This window comes from Sceloporus occidentalis, unplaced genomic scaffold, assembly GCF_023333645.1.
Source record: "Sceloporus occidentalis isolate IW3139 unplaced genomic scaffold, rSceOcc1.0.p SCAF_9, whole genome shotgun sequence".
Lineage (NCBI taxonomy): Eukaryota > Metazoa > Chordata > Lepidosauria > Squamata > Phrynosomatidae > Sceloporus > Sceloporus occidentalis.
Genome location: NW_028316989.1, coordinates 48,310,935 through 48,332,974, shown reverse-complemented (window position 1 = coordinate 48,332,974; position 22,040 = coordinate 48,310,935). Strand labels below are relative to the sequence as shown.

Sequence of the window (22,040 nt, the reverse complement as noted above, 5' to 3'; positions counted from 1 at the left end):
CTTTCTACTCTCCCGTGAGGAAAATGGCTTGATATTGAAGGGAGCGCGTTTATTTAACCTCTGTCCCCCCTTTTTTGATAATGGTACGGTCCCAAGAGGCGGAAGGGGCGGGGCCTAAACCGGAAGTGGGAAGCAGAAGGCCGCTCTGAAGCAGCCAGCGGGAGCCATGGCCGTCCCTTGCGCCTTGGTCACCAGCTGCGACGCGGAGTTTCCCGGGGAAGAGCTGGTGAAACGTGAGTCGTCGCCCCCACAATCCCCTGCGCCTCGTGACGTCATCTCTGTGCGACGCCTCTGCCTCTCCCAGGCTGCGGAAATGATCCGATTTGACACCGCTTTAAATGTCCCGGCTCCATGCTAAGGATTCCTGACAGCTGTCAGACATTTTATCCTTCTCTGTCAGAGAGAGAGAGAGAGAGAGCGAGCTCTGGTGCCACACACAAAAAACTACAATTCCCATAATTCCATTGCACTGATTAAGCCTTTTATCCATGCTGAGGGATTCTGGGATTTGTAGTTCTTCGTGGCACCAGAGCTCTCTGACAGAGAAGGCTGAGTGTCTCACAGAACTACAATTCCCATAATCCCATTGCATTGAGCCATGGCAGCTAAAGCAGTGTCAAAGTGGATTATTTCTGCAGCCCTAAAGGAAGCAAAGTGGGCAGATTCCCTTCCTCTGAGGCTTGCGGCGGAGGGCCTTTGAGCATGTGCAGAGTGCTGCCTGTGTTTTATCCATGGTTCCATGTTTATTCATTCCTTTGTTGCATTTTGCACTCATCCCTCCATATTTGCGGATTTGATTAATATGTTCTCTCTAGGAATATCTAGGTCCTCCAGTGCAACTTTATGGTCAGCTTTAACTAAACGTTGCACTGAAAGACCTAGAGATTCCTAGAGAGGACACTCCGCTAGGCCTTTGTTGCTCCTCCAGTGCAACTCTATGGTCAGTGTCTGTCAGACCTAGAGATTCCTCTAAAAAGACAGTGTTTTTGTTATTTGCAGTTTTTCCATGTTCACAATGGGGGCCTTGTGCCCCTAACCCTAGCAAAGAGGGAGGGACAAGTGGATTATTATTATTAATGTTTATTCGTAAAGCTACTTAAATTTTCATGGTACTTTACAAGCATCATCATCATTATCAATCATCATCATAGTTTCAAAGGAGCTAAAAGATCTCTGTCCATTGGGCAAGTTTTTATACCTGAATGACGTGCCATAAAAACACCCTCCGTGAAAACGGCTTCCCCGCAAAGGCAGCTGCGGGATTCACTGCCGCAATGAAACAGGAAGAGTAAACGCTTGCAAAGGGACTGTATCTGTTTGACATGACTTTATTTTGGGAAACAGCTGGTAAACACACATGAGGCCTGCGTGAAAACGACAACAACAACAACAACAGCGTTCTCTGAAGATGCCAAAGCCACAGATGCCAGCGAAACGTCAGGAACAAACTCTTCTAAGACATGGACACAGAGCCCGAAAAACCCACAGAAAACTAGGGATGCTGGCCACGAAAGCCTTCGACTTCACAACAACAACAACAACAACAACAACCACAAGGTTGCTACTTTGGCCTGTCTAGGGATTGCTGGGATCTTAAAAATAGCTGCTGTATCAGCTTTCAAAGGTACAAAACACACTGCAGAAATGATCCAGTTTGAGACGGCTTTACCTGCCCTGGCTCAATGCTAGGGAGTCCTGGCAATTGCAGTTTATTGTGGCCCCAGAGAAGGTTCAAGTTCTCACAAAACTACAGTTTCCAGAGTTCCCTCGCATTGAGCCAGGGCAGCTAAAGCCGTCTCAAACCAGATCGTTTCTGCGATGTGTTTTGGACCAAAGGCTCCTTGCAATTCCGGGGGAGGTTTTCCGAAGCTCATTCCGCCAGGTGGCTCTCCAGACACACCAAGGAATCGCTCTGTTCCTATATCCAGCCAAGCAGAAGACGGCGAATGGAAACACTGAAGCCGCTTACTTACAAGCCAGGGCAGATGAAGACCACTTTGGGAACACTTTGAAGGCTTGGGCCGAGTGGAATGGAAGGGAATGCAGATAGTTAGGTCACACTTTTTTAATTTGATACCATTGTAATTGCTATGGTTTGTTAATAATGTGTTGAATAAATAAACTCAATAACACGTAACACGTTATTAACAAACCATAGCAATTACAATGGTATCGATTACAAAAAGTATTACGTAACCATCTGCATTCCCCTCCCTCTCTCTTCACTTGGCCCAACTCTTCTTTTTTTGCAAACCTTTTTAAGTGTGGGAAATGATACATTTGTTTGGGAAAGAAAAGTCAAATGAAGTGGCTGCGTTCTTCTGGTGAGGCTGCACTAATGTTGTGGGTAGGCTGTGATGGAGTGTGTGTGTTAAAATTAAAGTAAATGTACATATTTTGCATTGTATCATAGGACAGAACCAAACATACTGTATATGCTCATGTATAATTCCAGAAATTTTAGTCAGAAAATTGACTCCAAAAACCTGAGCTGACCTATCCATGAGTCAATGTAAGGACTGTACTTTAACTCCTAAAAGCAAGAGCCTAATCTGTCCTGAAAGCAGTGGTGCTACACAGACCGGTGCTTTGTACCGGCCTGAATACATACTAGGGTTGCCTCGGGGCATCGCTTACAGACACCCCACAACCCTAGTACATACTTGGTACAACAAAGTGGCGGTGCCCTGTAGACGCATCAAAATGGCGTGGCACCGCCATGACGTGCTCGCTCCGTTGCAGGGCGCTTGTGGTGCCCTTTCAGCGGCGCCAGAAGGAGCTCCAAAACAGAGCTCCTTCCTGGGGAGTGCCTTGTTCCTGCAGCCACCAAATGGCTGCGGGAATGAAGCCAGGAGAAAGGGGCTGAGTGGCCCCTTTCTCTCCTGCCAGCGGCTCCCGGGCAGCTCCTGGGGTGTCCTGGGGCATGAAGCCCCAAGGACACCCATTTTCGGGACCAGAGAGGAGCAGCATTTTGCCGCTTCTCCCTGGTCCCGAAAAGCGTCGGATTGGGGCCTCTGGGCTGCCGCTGTGGCTGCCCTGGCCCCAATACATGGTGCTAAGGGGCGGCTGCAGGCCACCCCAAATCGTCGGTCTGTATCCTGCCAATGACTCTCCTCTGCTCTCATTCATCCAGCCTTTAGTGTGAATACAAAGAGTTATGCCAGCTGGAATTTTGCATCATTTTCCTTTGCTTCATCCTACATCCTTCGTTACATGCCCCTAAGTTTTACCCTCGACTTATCCACGGGTCACATCAAAATCCATAACTTTGGCCCCCAAACCTGTCCTTGACTTACATATGAGGTCATCCTTTATATGGTAGCTGAGATTGTGTATGCACCTTCAAGTTGCCTATCAACTTATGGCAACCCCAGGAATTCCATAAGGTTTTCTTAGGCAAGGAATCCTCATCTCCTTCATCTGGTATTTGTTAGTGGTCTCCCTTCCAAGTATTAACCAGGTCTGACTCTGCTTAGCTTCCAAGATCAAACAGGATCTGGTGCCTTTAGGGTACCAAACCACTGTATTTTGTTTTAGCAATTCTGCCAGACACGTCAGGTCCCATATTGGAAGGAAGCAGGATATAAACTGAACATAAACATTCAGAGTATGTAATTTCACATAGTCCAGCCTGAGCCCTTGCATTCAGGATGGGTTCTTTGGTCTGATGCTTTGTAGTTGCCTTGCAAATTAAAGGGCAGGCGGCAGCCCATGGCAGTCCTTGCTTGTAGGAGGAGCGTAGGACAGAGTCAAAGAACCAGCTTGGCTTCTGTGAAAACCCAAACCACAGAGGTTGGCCTTCTGAGGCATGGCTAAGTGTTGTGGCCGCTTTTTCTTCTTCATTTTCACAGCTCTTTAGATGTGAAACCACAGGGTCCTTCCAGTGTTCAGGGAGATCAGAAATGAAAAAGTGAGCGCTCTTCTCGAGACACTGCTGTTTCCAAACCCACACACTTTTGCCGTTGCAGCAGGTGTCTGGAAGGATTCTTTGGAGACCAAAAGCAAGCAGAGACCTGAAATCTTATCCCAAAATGGATAGGTTCTCTGCAGCTAGATATAGAAAGGTGTCATTATGGTGGGAGGGCTGCATCGTATTTGCATGAGAGTGTTCTGTGGTTTTGAGGGAGGTGTCCGAATGCGTTTCTTCCAAGGGTTTTAGAAGACATGTGGGTGGCGGAGTGGTTCAGGACAAAATGGTTGGCAGACGGATCAGTCCTCCCTGTGGGCAGATGAGGGGGCTAAGCTAACCATTAGCTTTATGGGAGGGCCGCTCCAGAGGGGCCCGATTCCTTCCACAAAGTGGGTCTTCTCTTAAACCCTGTAATTGCAGCGATTACACTTTTCATGCACTACTTGTTGCTCCAATGTTAGCAGTTAAGAGCTAACTGGCGCTCCTTAGAGCAGGAAGGGAGGTGCGCATCCCTCCTGATGATGCTGAACTACAACTCCCAGTTCAAAGATATAGCTGCGTTAGTCTGAAAAATCAGTATGCAAAGGGATCATGTAGCACCTTTGAGACTAACTGAAAGAAAGAAGTTGGTAGCGTGAGCTTTCGTAGGCTGGAGCCTACTTCCTTTTTAAAAATATTCTTTATTGGTTTTTAAAAAACAAAAATAATACATTCATAATCTTTTTCCTTCACAGTATTCTATGTTTACATCATACGGGCCAAATTTCCAACCAAAGTATAAAAGTAACTTTTTCTTAGTCCTTAAATTTGCCCAAACTTCCCAAGATAGGCTTTGCCTAATCTGTCAGGTCCCTCGTGTTTCTCTTTCAGGTATCATTGGGAAGGAAGAGCTTCCAGAGGATGTTTCCACCGACGGCGGAGCTCGTTTCTATCCCTGGACGATAGACAACAAATACTACTCGGCTTCCATCCACCTCTGCGTTGTGCCAAACACGTTTCTCGTGACGGCTGAAATTGCTGAAGCTGTGCAGGCCTTTTTGGTTTATTTTGACAGCTCCACGGTGAGTACTTCTGACTGTCACAATTAACCCTAACATCTGTAACTCTGCCACTGGAAACGGTATTAGCTAATAATAATATAAGTGGCTTCAGCATATAACAAGATTAGTGTGCTGAGGTGGTTCAGAGGTTGCTTATCCCAATTACTTAGGTGAATAAGAACTTGTAGCAGCAAGAGGGCACTCCAGTTCACACTTTTTATCCCCAATCCTTTGGAAGCACTGGCTGATGTAGTGATGATCCCAATGTCTGTTTTCTCATTTCTTTAATGTTGTCTTCCTACTTTTGATATGATGCTATGAGGTCCTCTCCCTCTTTTTTATTACTGCATTTTCCCCATAAAGCCTTTTTGTAGTTCTCCGGTCTCAATAACCTTCCCAATTTTGGCAAGATGCTTGCAGGGAAATTCCAGCTGAACAGTATCGCTTCCATTAGTGGAGCATAGTCAGTGGAAATGTTTGTTATGTGCTATGCATATTACTCCCAGAAATCAATTTACTGGAAACTTGTTAAGCAGTTTGCAAGATGCTGCCTGTTTTGCGCAAAATTGCATGGCTTCTGTCCAGTCAAGATAACTTTGTTTTGTATGGCATTGTGAAATTTGCAAGGGACTCCATTAGAATTTTGTTTCCTGGTTTGAGGCAACATCACAAAGGCTTATGTTTCTCTTTGTTTCTGTTTGAATGTTTGGAACAGCTGTGTTAGTTAATGCTGAGATACAAAATGCCCATGTTTTTGATCTGGATTTTAGAAAGAGGAATAACCCTTTCAGTACACCAGAGGCCTTTTTATCCTGTGCAGTTATAGTGCTTGATTCTACTTCAGCTGCCATGTTCTTTCCTGTGAAATCTCATGATTTGCAATTTAAAAAGGGGTATTTAGAACTACCAGCCAAAGAGCTATACTGCAGCAACAAACTACAAGCCATGAGGTTCATAGGATAAAGCAATGGGAACTGAAGTGGAATCATAGTGGGATTTTGGAACATTTGGAGACAAAAACTAATTTTTATTTATTATTATTATTATTAACCTTTATTTATGAAGCGCTGTAAATTTACACAGCGCTGTACATACAATCTTTTAGTTAGACGATTCCCTGCCCTCAGGCTTACAATCTAAAAAGACATGACACAGAAGGAGAATGGAGTGGTGGAGGGAAAGGGTAAGAGGTCCAGCAGTTCCTCTCTACCTCCAAGGCCTGGACCAAGGCAGATGGACTGGAGGGAGGGCTTGGCTTCAAAATGGATGGTTAATCATTTTCCAGGGAAAATACATACTTTGGGGGCCTAGGAGCCACAGAAACAGGCTCCACACAAACGGGGAGTACTTTATTCACCCTTGTATTGATGTAACAGAGTTGCTGGCCAGGCATAAGTATTTGGATGTTATGGCAAGATATTCTGGTTTCTGCTCTCCTTTAGCTCTTCTTAATCAAAGTCACTTGTTTCCAAGCTGACATTTATCAAATGGAACAGATGGTGAAGTTATATGTTATATTTCAGGTTGAGGCCATCTGGTGTTCAGCCTATAAATCTGGGCATTCTCACTTTTGTGTGTGCGTCTGATATTTCAGGTCAAACCACTAACAAATCACACTGTGACACTCTCTTTGCATTTCATGTTTGTATGTGTATTTGCATCATACTTTCAGACATAGATTTCCAAGTAGCCTCTTTTTAAAAAGAAATAGTTGGGTGGGGTCAAGAATTAGCCATACTCAGAGTTGATTTTTTGACATAACTAACTTGAATCCCATTGATCTCAATTGTCGTGCTCTATCTGTGGCTAAATCTGGATCCCACTCAAGATCTCTCCTGTTTTTTGAAGAGTGTTGACTCCCAGCTTTGCTTCTGGGTCAGGGCACTTGTTATGTTTTTACATGTAGAATGTAAAAATGGGAGAAAGCCAAAAACTTGTGTTTGATTTTACAGATATCTGGGCTGGACAGCATCTCTGTGTGGTTTCCCCTAATAGAAGAGTGGCTTCCAGAAGTGATGATTTTGGTCTGTGACAGAGTTTCTGAAAATGGTAAGACAATGGGGTCAGGCTTTTAGCTGGTGTGCAAGTTACTTACAGAATGTGTTTTGTCCACTTCCAGATACCACCAAAAGAAATTGCTTCTGCACCCAAGCACCCTAGTCAAGGGTGTAACACAAATGTAAAAGGCAGCATGACCACTTCCTGGAAAGCCCAATTTCTCTCTATTTTCATTTTAGGCATCAGTCGACAAAAGGCCCAAGAGTGGTGCATCCAGCATGGCTTTGAGTTGGTGGAGCTCAACCCAGAAGAGCTTCCTGATGAAGATGGTAGGTTCCAGCTTTCTCCTTCTCCTGTCCTCTAGGTGCCAGTTTGCCATCCTAAAAAAGCATAATGCCAGGCATAGACTGCATAAATTCATAAGGGCTGGAAGAGACCACAAGGGCCATCTAATCCAACCCTCTTGACATGCAGAAATAGGCAGCTAAAACACTCTTGAGAGATGGCCACCCAACCTCTGTTTAAAGACTTCCAAAGAAGGAGAGTCCACCAGCTTCCGAAGCAGCCCATTAACTTTATATTACAGTCAAGAAGTTCTTCCTAATATTTAAGTGGAATCTCTATTCTTGTCATTTAAATTCATTAGCTTGTGTTATAATCTCAGGAGTGGCAGAAAACAAGATCACCCCATCATTTCCCTCACATATTTAAAGATGGCTATCATGTCACCTCTCTGTCTACTCTTCCCTCAAGCTAAATATATCCAACCTCATAAGCCATTCCTAATATGGCTTGGTGTCCAGACCTTTTACTGTCTTGGTCAGCCTTCTGTGGACACATTCCAGCTTGTCAACCTACTCCTTGAACCGAGGTGCCCAAAACTGGACACAGAAGTCTATGCGAGGTCTGATCAAACCAGAACAGAGTGGCACTCCTGTTTCCCTTGACCTGGGTAATTTACTCCTCAGCTTGACTGAGTTATTTGCTTTGATCTCATCAGAGATTCCTCCAGGTTCTCTCTTCTGAGTGTGTTTCTTCTCCAAGAACTGAACAGATTCCTCCAGTTTCTCTGCCTGCAACTGGCCCTTCTCTTCTAGGGTTAAGGAAGGCACCAGAATGATGAGCATGACTCCTTCAGTGTCAGAGGTTGTCAGAGCTACAGGTTGCCTTCCATTGTTTTAGAATGTCATCCAGATTGATAGCATCCAAATATTTTCAGAGTTTTAATTTTAAAACAAAGCAGAACAACTGATGTGTCATTAAAGAGACCAGTTTGCTGGGTGGGGACTGGGGGAAATGCAATGTGACTCATCAGTTTAACAATAAAACGGAGCTGGCTGAATTGTTTCCAGCCTTTTGATAGCATCTCCATTTCTGTAGTTTGTTTTGAGTCAGCGCTGGAGAAAGTCCACCCCAGTGAATTGAATTCTCTTGTTTACTCGGCAACCTGTCATCCCAGTATTTTTCTAAAAGGTGATCAAATGGAAGGCGGCTGAGGCTCTTGCCCCTCCTGACTAGCTTCCGTTTTGAGAGCTGAGCAAGAGCTGCATCCTGAGACAGCAAGAGCTGGGGGAAAATACAAAAGTCTTCTTTCTATCCTCCCGAGGCCAAACAAGCCGTAATATTGATTGTGTGATTTGTCCCTGATTGCGGTGTTTTTCTTCTACAAATAGTCAGCATGCCCTTCCCAATCCAAACTTTTACACATGCACACCCAGTTTATTTACACTGGAATGGGCAAAAGATCTCTTTTGCTTCAGCAGGAGCTTTCCTCCTGTGCAAACAGCTGTCCTGGAGGCTCCACCTGGGTCATAGCTTGTGATTCGAGCCTCCCCTATCCCCCCATTATCACCCCCAGCTCTTCAGCCTGCATGAGGTCTGCCTACATTGGCTGTTCATGGGGGGAAAGCTGATCACTCTAGAACAAACCACACCATTAACATCCCCGTATAGTTTGGTCTCTATTTGTATCTTACTCTTTGCCAAAGGTGCAAGACTGCATACACTACTTCTGTGTTTAATAGGAAAGTAATAGTGTGATACTGCCCAGCAAAACATGCTTTATGTTGCTTTCAGGAACTGGAATGAAACTGATGCTTAGGGGCAGAACTTCAGAAGACGTTCAAAAGAATTTAAAGAGGCTTTTTTTTTGGGGGGGGGGGATTCCCCCTACTGATGTTTCCAATAGTGGTATACAGAGCAATTAAATTAACAGCATATTCCTATACAAGTCTTACTTTAAAGTGAAAGCCACAGAGTTCAGTAGTTTGTATTCCCATGGAAGGGTCCGCATAGAACTGCAGCCTTGGAGAGTAAAATGCAGACCTTTTGCCACTGCCTCTGTCTCTTGGATCCTTTTGACTCTTTGTATTTCCACCCCTTTAGATGACTTCCCAGAATCTACAGGAGTAAAACGAATCATCCAAGCCTTAAATGCCAATGTCTGGTCCAATGTGGTGATGAAAAATGGTATGTTGATTTCAGCCTGCCTTCAGAAATTTATCGTTCTCCTTGACATGTGAGTGGAGCAGATTTAGGCATACCTAATCAAGTCTCATTGATTTTAATGGTATTAGCTTTTGGAAATGTGCTCCTAGGGTTGTAAACTAAGTACTAGAACTTTGTCCCCTCCATTGTCAGGATGTACAGTATCCCCATCCTCACATTAAAAAACCTTTCCATGACAACTTGTTAATGGTCAAAAGCACAATTTAAAAGTTTTCCTTTGACGTAGAACACTGACCAGATACAAATATGGCAGCAGACGTTTGCTGGTTTCAAAATGTCATAATTGCTGGTCCTGTGATGCCAGTGGGATGTTTTGAAGGGTTCTGTTTCAGTCTGCTTAGTTGGCAGGCAAGGAAAATGTCAGCCATCTTGTGGTCTCAAGGTAGGAGGCAGAGATCTGTTCAATTTCCTGGATTCTGCAACCTGCAGACTCAGATGTTGCATGCTACGGTGGAGCTAGATATCATCATGTGCCGGATTCTGTGGAGGGGAGGAAGCAGGGGACTTCCCTCTACCTCACAGATTGATTCAGAAGGCCTTCTGACTTCTTTTAATCACTTGCAGTGGTTTCAGCGTGGTACCTACGATGCGAATGCCAGAGGAAGTTGGTTTCCATGTGGCATGCTTGGAGGCCTCTTGGTAGACACCGACTTCCTTTGTTTGACTTTGTTCAAAGTAAACTACTCAGCTGCAATAGGCAGCCAGCTTCAGTAACCTGCAGAATAGTATTCTAAAGGGTTGGTTGAGAATCCTGTTGGTGTCTTAATGCATGTCTGGGTGCCCCTTTAGAAAGGGGTGAACACCGTAGCGTGCAACATCTGAGTCTGCAGGTTGCAGAATTTTTGTTCAGTACAGAATTGCCGCATTTAGTTCAGGAAGAGATCACTGTTGTCAATTACACCGAGTATCAAAACGATACTTTACAATTATCAGTGGGGCAATGTTAGCAGACTAATTTTTAGCTCTAAGCTTTGTTTTATTTACTCTGTTTGTCTTCTCCTTCTCTAGGGTTTAGTGTGAACTATAAATGAGCCAAAGGTGGTGGGAGGGTTCAGAGGTGCTGGACCTCTTTGGGGGGGGGGGGGGGGATAGAGTTTGGCGTTTTGTCCCAGAGCAGATCATCACTCCACTGATACGGAAGCCACCAGGAGTGCTTACTCCTCCTTAGCAACCTGCATGGCTTTAGTGTTGTTCTGACAGCTCTTTCTTTTCAGATATGAACCAGGGCTTTGGCTTTCTTCCTGCCTTGGCGGGTGCAAATTGCAGGATTCGCTCTGAGGAAAATGAAGCTCCAGAAGTAAACAGTAATTTTTAAAATTCCTTTTCCTCTTGCATTTATTTTCTCCTTGCTGGTTCAGCTTTCTCATCTTTAGTGCTTCAGACTCCCTGACAGTCCTACTCCTGTTGCAAGAGCCAGAAAGGACCCTAGAACTATTTTTAAGTGAGTGTTTAGGGGAGGGGGGCTCATGACTAGTAGATAGGTTAAAATGAATTCTGCAGACTTGCATGTATGTTTGTCTGGAATACAGTGCCCATGATGTATATGAATAGGTTTGAAATCCTAGAGGCACCATGGGAACTTGCAGCCTTCCTGATGGTGTTGCAGTACAGTTCCCATTAGTCCTAGCTGGAAGAGCCAGTGGTGAGGGATGATGGGTGTGTCAGAGTGCGCAGTTCCCATTTCTGTCATTACAGCCATCAGGGATTCACAGGTTGTTGTTTTTTCCGCAGTTTTTCACCCCTCAGATTCTGGGGTTACAAAATTCCTCATGCAATACTGATCTGTCAGAACGTAGAGTAACCCCACACTTGCCTAGATGTTGGGAATTTTGGATCTTCCTTATGCAAGGAACTTAACTGCTGTGATCACATTCTGAAGATGCCCTGTGTTCCAGAGCTCACCGCAGATCAAGCAGGAGCTCAGCACAGGCTCCTTGGTTTCAAACGCTATTGCATCTAACTTCATTTCTCCCTCTGTGCAACAGCTCCATCCCTTGCCAGCAGAGAGAGCGGACTCTGCTCCGGTCGGGACTGGAGAAGACGCAGCTGATGCAGATGGTGTGCAGACAGGCCCTGTTGCTGGTGAGAGAAAGCGTTCCTTGGTGGGAAGCTGCAAAGAGAACCCCCATCCTAACCTCCCACAGGCTTCCTGTAGAAAAGGTGTGGGCAGCCATGGAGACTCCTCATTTCTTCTCTGGGATTCCCATTTCCATTGGAAGAGTCCTAGGAAGCTTGCCGTAATTTAACATGCTTTGAGGGAATAAAATGAGGGATGTGGGAAGGGCACCTTTTAGCATGGGCTCCATTTTTCTACAAAAACATTCTTTTTTCAGTGGGGTAGTAGAGAGACTCCAATGACTGAAGAAAGGGCTTTGGTGAACCACTGCAGGTTGCCCTGTCTCCACCCCTGCTACAGACCGAAGCACCCCATCTTGATTCTTTTTGCTGCATAGGACTGTTAAGAATCTGAATCCCACAAAAAAGAAAAAAAACATTAACTTCATTTTACTTTTCTGTTTCTTGCAGATCCTATGCTGGATATGGACATCCAAGAACTTGCTAGTCTCACTGCAGGGGAAGGCGATCTAGAGAACTTTGAGCGCCTGTTCTCCAAGTTGAAAGAAATGAAAGGTACCTCCTGAAACCAGCCTTCAGACTTCAAAAATTAGTTTGTTTTTTATTCTACATCTGTCTAGTACTGAGAGAGGACACCAGAGGTGTCCACCACAACAATCTTTGCTGCTTCGGCAGAGAAGCAGAAAAACGAAAAGAGCGCTCGCTCGCTCTCCCTTTGTCCTCACCTTCCCCTTGTCACAAAGTGCAAATGCTGGGAAGAGTAGTTTTTCCAGCAGTACTGATAGATGGGTAGCCTGAGACAAATTGCATTGACCAGGACTCATGATACTCATGATAGTTAGACCTTTGGCGAACCTGGAGGTAATGTTTCATTCCTCTCATTTTTTTTACTGCAGAGAAAGCAGCAACACTGCCTCATGAACAGAGAAAACTGCATGCAGAAAAGGTGAGGGTTCCAGACAGTGTCATTCTCTTCTAAGTAGAAATGCCACTACAAGTTCTTTAGAGGCTGGGAGGGAGTATAAGAAGATCCAGTGCCTTGCAGCAGTTTTGAGCATTGGACTACAACTCTGTAGACCAGGGTTTGAATTCCTACTCAGTCAGGGAAACTCACTTGGTGACCTTGGGCAAGTCCCACTCTCTCAGCCTCAAAGGAGGGCCAAGACAACCCACCCCTGAACAAATCTTGCCATGAAAACCTTGTGATAGGTTTGCCATGTTATTATGTGCCTTCAAGTCCTTTCTTATGGAGATTTTAAGAAAATGTATGGTGGATGTAGGGGTTTGTTAGAACATACAGTATGTGGTATCTGCTGCAGAGATAGTGAAGGTTTCCTAGGTGTTTGAGTTTTTCTTGTTGGCTTTCACCTTACAGGTTGCCAAAGCATTCTGGATGGCCATTGGTGGAGACAGAGATGAGATCGAAGGCCTGTCTTCTGATGAGGACAACTAGAGGCGAAGGAATTGGTGTGTTGTGGAATGGATGCGGGTTATTCTGCTGTAAAGACCACCAATTGTTGGCTGCAGTAGCTATTTTTTTTTCTTTGACAAAAGGCCTAGATTTTTGCAGCGTCTGAGAGACTTGAAAGAGGGCTGCTCCTTCAGTATGTTGTTTCTGCACTGAAAGTTAGATTGCTGTTGGCTTGCCTGGATCCGTTGATGGGGAAACCAGGTGATGATGCCATTGACGTAGCAGGTCTGTTCTGGTAATCCTGTTGCATTTCTGGGGAAGCAACACATGGTCCAACTCTCATGAAAAGACCTGGCTAGAAACCTCTCTGTAATGCTTCTCCTTTGTGAGCTTTTCATTTATCGTCATTTCAAAGCAGAGACCAAGATTTTGGGGAAGGGGTGGGTGGGAATAATCATCAATAACTTTGGGGTATGACTGGAGTAGAGGAAACATGATCTCTTCAGAGGTGGTTGTCCATGAAGGGAAAGCTTTGAGCCAGAATAGTATTTTGCATAGGCAAGTAATGCATTTGTGAATCCTGTTTTGAATACTGATCAGCCTGGTTTTGATGTTGCAGCCAAAAAATTATATATGCTTTTCAGTAGTCCCTGCCTTCCATCTCCCCTGGCAGCTAGAGAAAGAAAAAGGCAGTAACAGGTGGAAGGAGAAAAATTATGCATCATTCCACTACGGAGATGTTCACAAGCCCAGTTAAGGTTTCAGATTATATTATTACGTCTGTGATGGTGGGTGTTAGGTAACAAACCCCTTGTAGCTATCTGGATTAACATCAGTTATAGGTCAGAGAGACTAAAAGAAGCGAAACTGCAAATTGAAGGCAATTCTGCTGTTCTTGAGGTAGCAAGTGATGGGGCCTCTTAGGGTTCGAAGGGGTTCTCTAACAAGGAGTTAAAGGAACACGGTTAAACTTTTTTCCAACATGGGATCTGACAGTCACAGACTGATAAGTTGAATTTGCAGTTTGGTATGAACAAGTGTAATATTCACACTTTGAATGCTGCCAATCCTGGAGGGAAAGGTGTTTCACACGTACAGAGACAGTAGCCAGTTTGTAGTCAAAAAAATTAACTCATTGGGGGCAAAATGATGTGTATATATTCCTCCGGAGAGCTATATTATCTGACTAGTCATTAGTGCCAGAATGTATGATCCAGTTCACTGGAAGAGATGAATCCTCAACTGCTGTTAGTACAAGCATATTTCCAATCAGTGGAAGCACTTTAAAACAAAAAGAATCAAGTTAAAATTTGATGTGGGGCCAAAACCAGCATCTTCTCATTGAAGATGTAAAAGCAGTGGTGCATATTTTTCTGTTTTCCTGAAATATACTTGGGCCCCAATCCATCAGGCTACTTCATTACATAAGATATGAGCAGAGCTCCTGCACCATTTTGCTGTTGAGTGTGGCTGAGACATTAACCTGTTGTACCTTTCCTTTCTTTTTGGTGACCTGTAAAATGGGTTGAATAAAGTCTGCTTAAAATACAGCCTCTCACTGTCCTGCTCCTTCTCTCCCTTTGAAAATCTTGGGAGGTCTGCTGGGCCTGGAGTTGTGCAGAAAGAATGTGATCCACCTGCAAAATTTTGAAACTGGGTGAACAAGCGAGAAGGTAGCGACTGAGGAAGCTGGGTATTTTTAACTTGGAGAAGACTGAATACGACAGCTATCCTTAAATATCCAAGGGAATATCATGTAGAAGATGTCGCAAACTGGTTTTCTGCTGTTGCATCATTCCATGGATCAGCGGATTTGAATGACAAGAAAAGGTATTCCATCTAATCATCTGGAAGAACTTGACAGTAAAAGTTGCCCAGCAATGGAAAAGACTGCCTCAGAGTATAATGGACTCTTTGTCTTTAGAGGTCTTTAAAGAGAAGTTGGATGGGCATTTCCCAGGACTTCTTTAATGTTGTATTCCTTGATGGTAGCAGGGTTGGATTAAATGGCTGTTGTGGCCCCTTCCAACTCTGTGCCCCCAAACAATCAGTGGCTTACCTCCCCTAGTACCATGGTCCCAAATGGAGAGGAAAGTGATGCAAAGGCCATTGCTACATTTCTTTAAAACCATATATACTGGATAAGTGTATGCATTTAGTGCGGCTGTCATACAAAGCTTCTCAGTTGAATTACCTGTACAATTGGGCACCAGCTGTTGTCATATAAGAAGCGAACGATCAAAAACCAACTCTTTGCTGTCATCCCTGACTTGCAGTGTTCTTCCTCCCCTTTCCCACCCGACTGAAGCAGATGCTCCATTGCTGGCCTTTTGTGTCGTTTTAATCCAAAGGGTCTTTTCATGAAATGAGAAAGAAATCATTAAAGTTTATGAGAATGACAAAAAACAAACGACACTCCAAGCAGGCTCTTTTCATAAGAAACGGATGATATAGGCTTTTAATAAAAAATAAGCTTAGCAGGCTAAAGACCCATAGAAGACAAGCAAAGGTTCATTAATGCACAATTCTCAGGTATAAAAGAAGGAAGAAACAAAGAAAACATTGGCAGAAAACCACTTCTTTCAGAGCTGGGGAGAAACATTGCCATTTAAAGTTTGTAAAAGCAACGTAGGACAGTCCTGACCATTGCACCCCCTTGAAGCAAGTGACCCCCAAATGCAGAGGAATGGGTTGCAAGGAAGGGAGCCAACCCATTTAATCCATATCAAACGGGATACTTCTAAAGTATGTCACTCCTGGGCAGGAAAATGCAACAAGGATTGCTGTGATCCAGCTCTTCTTTTTCAACAAGGTTAGCAAGGGTCTCTGTTCAAGTCTATCAAAAATAAGAGATGTTCCACAGCAGCACCAGGAATAGATGTGATGCGTCAAAGATGAGAGAACGAAAGTGAGGGGGAACATTGAGACTCCAGTATTTCAGGTACGGTGGGCACAATCCAGCCAAAATTTAGCCCTTTTCCATTGGCAACTGATTAAGGACATGCTGAATTAGGGCTGAGTTTCCTCTCATTTGGGTTGTATCATTTGCAACTCCCCAAATCCAGCTTCATTAGTTTTGTGTGTGTTTTAAACACCCCCCTGCCATGAAATCCTCAAAATTTCCAAAGAAACAACAACAACCCCAAGCCCCGTTTTAAAACAAAAATTTAAATACCTCCTCTGGCTAACAAAAGAAGTTACATAAATAAGGAAATATATATAAGGCTATATTAAACATTTTTAACCACGCAGCTCAAAATTTGCTACTGGATATAAAAGGGGGCTACTTAATTTCTTGCTCTACCCTAGAAAAAAGTCTTACTTAGGATACCACCTGCCTCCTCCCTATTGTGCTTGGGTTTATGGAAGGTCTTTGAGTTGTGCCACTGATGCCCTTGCAAACCCAGCCTCCATTCTGCCGCCTTAAGACCAGTCTGCAACAGGCTTCAGATGCGAATGATGCAAATGTGAATCTGAATTCTTTCATAAAAAAATAAGTCTTTGCTGGAGCATTGGTAGCGAGTTGCAAACAGCTTGCTCCAGACCACTTTTCCGTCTTTTAACTGCTGCCCTGCTTAGATGTCCTACTGGCCTCTGACAGATTTTCCAATTCCTTCTGCAAGTTACTGCTACGAACTGATAGCGCAGGCTGTATCTCTACAGTAAGTGAAATGCAAATGATTATCATCGTAATAAAGTGTCCTGCAACTTTGTTCAATACGTTAACTAAAACAACACAAAAACTGTTTCATCAGCCACTTAGCAAGAAATAAAAGGGAAAAATAGTTGCTCGAGGCAATCTGGTACACCTGCCAGCAGCCGTATAAGATGAATGTATGCCTCAAAGAGTCAGAGGGCCAGCAAGTGACTCCTAAACCAGTGGCAACAGCCTAGGTCTTGTACAGTAGCCAAGGAAGTACGGCTAAAAAGAGATTCCAGGACAGATAACGCATACAGTCTAATTGGTGCTACATAATGAAAGTCCTGTACAAGCTGAAACATTCAAAAGCCAGGTTGTTCTCGCAGACATACAGACCTGACACACACACACATGCGCTTCACCATTTTTGCCCAAGGCAGAGCTTCATCGGAGCCAGCAGCACAGCCCTAAACTGTGTTGTAAAAGTGCCAACCAAATACAATGTCATTGTTGAAAAGCAGAATGCATCTTGAGCGCATGTAGTAAATGTCATGTTGACTGCTCAAATGCTTCTCGTCTTAAGAGTTTAAATGCGGCACATGAGAATGATGGACAAGACTACAAACAAGCAAGAGCCAAGTGTTTCAATTAGAGTCAGAAAAAGAGTCGTATTTTGAAGACTGGGGACTCAACATGGAAACAGAGGGTTAATCCTGTGCTTCAACCCTGTGCAAAGTCTACTCCAAAGTCCCCTGAAATCCAGTATTTCCTCTATTGTTCTGTCTATTGTTATTGTGTTCTCTAAACAGTATGGTCTAGCCCATATGACAACTGGTGGCTTTTTAACCTAGTAGAGGAAGTAAATCTGTTCTTGGACTTGGCCTGAACTTTAAAGGAGTACCTTGGACAGTGCCTTAAAAATCTGGGCTAAAATCCAGATCGGATTTGCTGCCCTACAAGATGCCAGCAAGCCTCCATTGTCATCTGCATTCCCTCTCCAAATGGCCACAGGGTGCAAAGTGTCACTGCTTGTTGGCATTTTGAGAAAGATGGTAGAAGAAAATGGGAGGCATTTGGGGGGTAATACAGCCTTCTGGGGTTCTTGGAAGGGGTCGGTGCATTTTTGCAATTTTCCACATGTTTGGTGTGAAGTTTGTAATCACTGAAGTGATGAGATCTACTCTAGCACTTCAATATAGGCCACGAACAGAAAGAGAATCAACTCATTTGAGGTGCTCTGCAGATACCAAGGACTGCTAGAAAAACAAATAAATGGGTCCTAGAGCAGTGGTTCTCAATCTTTGAACCTCCAGATGTTTTAGACTTCAACTCCCAGGAGACCCAACCAGTATGGCCAATGCTCAGAAATTCTGGGAACTGAAGTCCAAAGCATCTGGAAGACCAAAGGTTGAAAACCACTGTCCTAGAGCAAGTCAAGCCTGAGCTCTCCCTAGAATCCAAGATGACTAAACTTGAGACTGTTGTACTTCGGACATGTCTTCATTAGACTCCCTAGAAAAGGCAATAACGCTTGGTAAGACAGTAGGAAAAGAGGCAGACCATATTACAGATGGATAGATTCTGCAAGATCTGAGCAATGTTTGCAAGTCCTACCAACTACAGAAACACAAAATCCACGTGACACGTTTTCAGCCGTCTCTTGAGTCATCCTACAATGGCCACAAGGTGTCTCAAATGTTTTCCCCAGGAATTGTTTGAGGCATGAAGCCTTTATTATTATTATTATACACTAAACTTTTTAAAAAGGAGGGGAAAGTCTGAGCTAAAGGGCTAGTAACGTTTTCAGGTCCCTGCCAAGGAGACTGGCTGATCTGGTCTAGCAAAGAAAGAAGGGGGTTGGATATGTGCTTTTGAACATTGCTAGAAGCGAGGCTCTAGTTGTCTGGACATTCCTAAATTCTAGCCACGCATCTTGGCTGGGCAGTGACCATCTCTCATTTCTGGATTCAGGCCAGATGGTCAGCACACTCTGGTTTTCTTTTTCTCCATCAAGAAAAATACCAGAACACCAGATGCTATGTGCATGCATACCCACCCACACACTCTCTCACACACACAACGCAAACTCTTTTAACAGGACAGCAAGAGTGTTTATCTCTTCCTCAAACGCCAAGAACTAATGGAACTAAAAGGTCGATTTAAATGATCTTGGAATTGGAATTTTGGAATTCTGGAGAGGCCAAACGTGCATTTCTTAACCAAATAACATTGTCCGCCCTTCTTTAGGAGAGGGGAAGATCAGTTTTTGCTGGACAGTTGTGTGACCAAAGGTCAGTGCAGTGCAGAGTCATGCACTTGTCTCAGTTTGTCCCTAGACACGGTTTTCTTTTAAATGCCTCCACTTCCAGCCCTTCTCCCTCAGTCCTTCACTGACAATCCACTGAAGTTTGCACTTTGGAGAACATCTCTCCTAATGAATGCTTTAACCCCTGAAAGCAATCTTGAATGGTTAAGAGGACTGGCACACCATGAGGATGCTCCAAGAGTGGATGAAGCCAATGCAAGAAGAACTTCACATACTAGCAAAGTACCCAAACTCCTGTAGAGGAAGCAGCAAGATCTCCCTGGCATAAAAGCATCATGAAAAAGCATGCCCTGCTGCAGCATTAAGTCTTTAACAGGGCAATGCTTGCGGGCCCCATCTCTGAAATCGCGAAAGCAATGGCATCACTTGCAAATTTCACCGCTGCAAGATACCTCCCGTTTCCGAATCTCATCCGTTGCTACCAGATTTTAATCCGAAGAACTTTCCTGTCCCAAGGTTTAGCAGAGATGGGCCCAGCAGGAAGAAATGGAGATGCAGGAGCCAATGCTCAAAATGGAGATGTTGAAAAGGAGTTCTCGATCCTTCCTGAGTTGTTCCCACTGGACGTTCTCTAACCAAGTGGCAAGATGGGGCAGGGGCTATCCATAGTCTCTTTCATCTTGAGACCTGCTTTGAAAACAACTATAGGGAGGCCGTGTCCCTGCAAATACATGATGTAAGGCCTTTGGAACAGGAAGTCAAAGCATCTTCTATAACGCATCCAACATTTGGGTGATGACAAGAACCAGGAGCTTAGCCAACGGTGCTACATCAGGTTCGTTTTCAGCGGCACTGGAAGGAAGGAGCAGTTACTACGCAGGACTGAATTTGGAAAGGCCTCAACCCTGACGTCCTCCTTTTCATGGTTACCAGTTATTCAGACAGATGAGTGTAAAAAAAGTAAAATTCTCAGGTAAAGGCCTGACATAGTTTGTTCTAAGCCAGGAGTTTGGAGAGGTTCTATTTCTGAGTCTCGGCTTTCATGACACAACTCCCTGTCTGTTTTCTCTTAAGAGACGCTGGAGCAGCGAATGCTGGGGGAACCCATCTGTGTGAGGACCTTGTCCAGCCATTGCAGCGGACCGTTCAGGTGGAGCTCGATCCAGCAAGGCGTGCTTGTGACCGTCTGCCGCCTGGAAAGAAAAGAAAATAGGGAGAAGAATGACTTAGCACACCAAAGCCATCTGCTTCCCAACAACAGAACTGGCTGGGGACAAAGGAGGAGAGGAGATTTTTGGAGTCCAGCTGATAAACCTGCCTTGCCTCAAACTCTCTGCTCCACCTGTGCAGGTGAGAATAAGGCTCATCTCTCCCAGCTTGAAGCTATGCTTCTGGAAAGTCTTTGGGAACCACAACCCAACCCTCCATTTTGGCTACCCTGTCATCTTCCCAAAAAAGCCTTAACACCCCTTCCCAGACCAGGAGGGGCTGTCTGAGCCTCCGATGTAAGAGACTTTGGGAACTTCTTTGGCATAAGGGAAGGTCTCAGACATCGGCAGGAGTAAGAAAATGGCCCATGAGAGGCTCAGCCATGGAGGAGAGCCTTTTTTTGTCCTGGCGCGGAGATCCCCAGACGCGGCGGCCGCCTCGTGGCTCTGACGTCGGCTTGCAGGCAGAGGCCAAAAGCACAAACCAGAGCTTTGGATGAGAACTACAACCCCCGAACGAGGGCCAGACCCCCCCTGCTTAACACATCTGGATCTCATTAAGAGCCGTAGGAGCTTGGCCAAGAGCGAAAAGCCGCCCCGGCAGGGAGTGAGCTGATTTCAAAACAAGATGGACTCCAGACATCTGGAGAAGTGGCCAGAGGTAACCGAAGAGGCCCGCTACACTCCAGGGACAGGCTCCGGCCCCAGCTGATCGGAAGAAGGGAAGGAGGGGAAAGCCATGGAAGAGAAGGCTGGAAGCTGATCCCTTCCACTCCATGCAACCCCTTTCTGGCTGCAAGGAGCAAAACGGCTGGGACACCCTTTTGTTGGGCCCCTGAGGTCCACAGCACCTAAACACAATCATCTGGCTTGGCCCAATTCCTTTCCTTCTTTGCACAACCAGAAATATTAATTTGAAGCTTGTGTTCTATTTCCTAATGGCAATTGCTGTTCATGGGTAGAGCAGACTAACCCAGAAGGTAGTGGTTCCTCCTTGTTGGATGATTTCAAGAGCAGATTGGATGGCCAGAGATGCCTTTTGCAGCAGGGTGGAAGGAAGGAAAGAAGGAGGGAGGGAGGACGATGGAGGAAGGAGGGCAGGGTGGAAGGAAAGGAAAAAGAGAATGAAAGAAAAATGGAAAGGGGGGAAGACAATAGGGAGGGAGGAAGGAAGGACAAACGGAAAGGGAGGAAAATGGTAGGTGGAAGGAAGGAAAACAGGAAGGGAGGAAGGAAGGAAGACAGCAAGGGAAGGAGGAAAACAAGGTGGAAGGAAGGAAGGAAAACAGGAAGGGGAGGAACACAGGGAGGAAGGAAGGAAGGAAAACAGGAAGAAAGGAACACAGGGAGGAAGGAAACAAGGAAAACAGGAAGGGGGAACACTAGGAGGAGCAAGGAAGGAAGGAAGGAAGGAAAAAGGTGGAAGGAAGGGAGGAGGACAGGGTGGAAGGATGGAAGGTGATAGAGAAGGATGTAGGGATGGATCCCATTCCTCTCCCCCCATCATCCCCCAGCCTCTGACCTGTATTCTGCTCCCCAGCCCTTGACGAAGCTCATCCGGATGGTGCACATTCTGGTCAGCTGGTAGACAGCCTCGAAGCCCTGATTCACAGACTGGGCCAAAAGAGCTGCAAATTCCTGGTTGTTGAAGATCTTCAAGTTACAGCCTGTGAAAGATACAGAAGCCCACACCAGGGCCGTTGTAAATGTGTGATCACATGCAGACAGAAACACACACTAGGAGGGAAGAAGGAGCAACAGGTGTGCAGTAATGAGGAGGAGGAGGAAGGCATGCTAAGTAACCTGGCGGGATCTTGCAGACGGTGGCCGGGTGCCAGCCATAGCGCTGGTTGCAGTTGGGAGACTGGACGAAGATGGCACTGTCGCTAAGGCACTCGGCAAACACCTCCCCTCCGATGTAGTATAGCCTCACACCTCTCCCTGGGAAAAGAGAGGACGAAAGCATCAGATCAAGCCAGCAGG

At 45.1% G+C, this 22,040-nt stretch overlaps 2 protein-coding genes across 5 annotated transcripts in view; one reads left to right on the top strand and one right to left on the bottom strand.

Annotated features, from left to right (window-relative positions):
• Positions 1-135: 135 nt before the first annotated feature.
• On the top strand, positions 136-15,337 carry AAGAB (alpha and gamma adaptin binding protein). Of its 3 annotated transcripts, XM_089539289.1 has the most exons (11): positions 136-233; positions 4,781-4,971; positions 6,903-6,999; positions 7,188-7,277; positions 9,334-9,417; positions 10,671-10,753; positions 11,442-11,616; positions 11,983-12,087; positions 12,429-12,478; positions 12,908-12,999; positions 14,479-15,337. In XM_089539289.1, exons 1-10 carry the CDS (start codon positions 167-169, stop codon positions 12,983-12,985), a joined length of 1,020 nt encoding a protein of 339 aa, XP_089395415.1. In that variant the 5' UTR covers positions 136-166; the 3' UTR covers positions 12,986-12,999; positions 14,479-15,337. The 3 variants fall into 3 exon arrangements, with proteins under 3 accessions (XP_089395415.1, XP_089395416.1, XP_089395414.1); XM_089539290.1 differs by lacking the exon at positions 14,479-15,337 and having other exon boundaries at positions 11,442-11,538; positions 12,908-14,472; XM_089539288.1 differs by lacking the exon at positions 14,479-15,337 and having other exon boundaries at positions 12,908-14,472.
• Positions 15,338-15,370: 33 nt separating this feature from the next.
• LOC149307493 (SMAD family member 3) overlaps positions 15,371-22,040 on the bottom strand; it is a 45,507-nt gene continuing 38,837 nt past the window's right edge. Inside the window, exons 7-9 of one of the 2 annotated variants that reach the window (XM_089539287.1) lie at positions 21,801-21,998; positions 21,580-21,766; positions 15,371-20,042 (exon numbers count right to left, since the gene is read on the bottom strand). In XM_089539287.1, the coding sequence (XP_089395413.1) occupies positions 19,919-20,042; positions 21,580-21,766; positions 21,801-21,998 (509 nt within the window). In that variant the 3' untranslated portion in view covers positions 15,371-19,918. The remainder of the gene's footprint in view (positions 20,043-21,579; positions 21,767-21,800; positions 21,999-22,040) is intronic. The other variant, XM_089539286.1, reaches the window with a different exon arrangement.

What these genes read in the sequence shown, in the direction of transcription:
- AAGAB (XM_089539289.1), top strand. Translation starts at nt 167, where the DNA reads ATGGCCGTCCCTTGCGCCTTGGTCACCAGCTGCGACGCGGAGTTTCCC. An exon ending in ACAGGCTTCCTGTAGAAAAG is followed by an intron (nt 11,617 to 11,982) that starts GTGTGGGCAGCC and finishes TGTTTCTTGCAG; the next exon opens with ATCCTATGCTGGATATGGAC. An exon ending in GAAAACTGCATGCAGAAAAG is followed by an intron (nt 12,479 to 12,907) that starts GTGAGGGTTCCA and finishes TTCACCTTACAG; the next exon opens with GTTGCCAAAGCATTCTGGAT.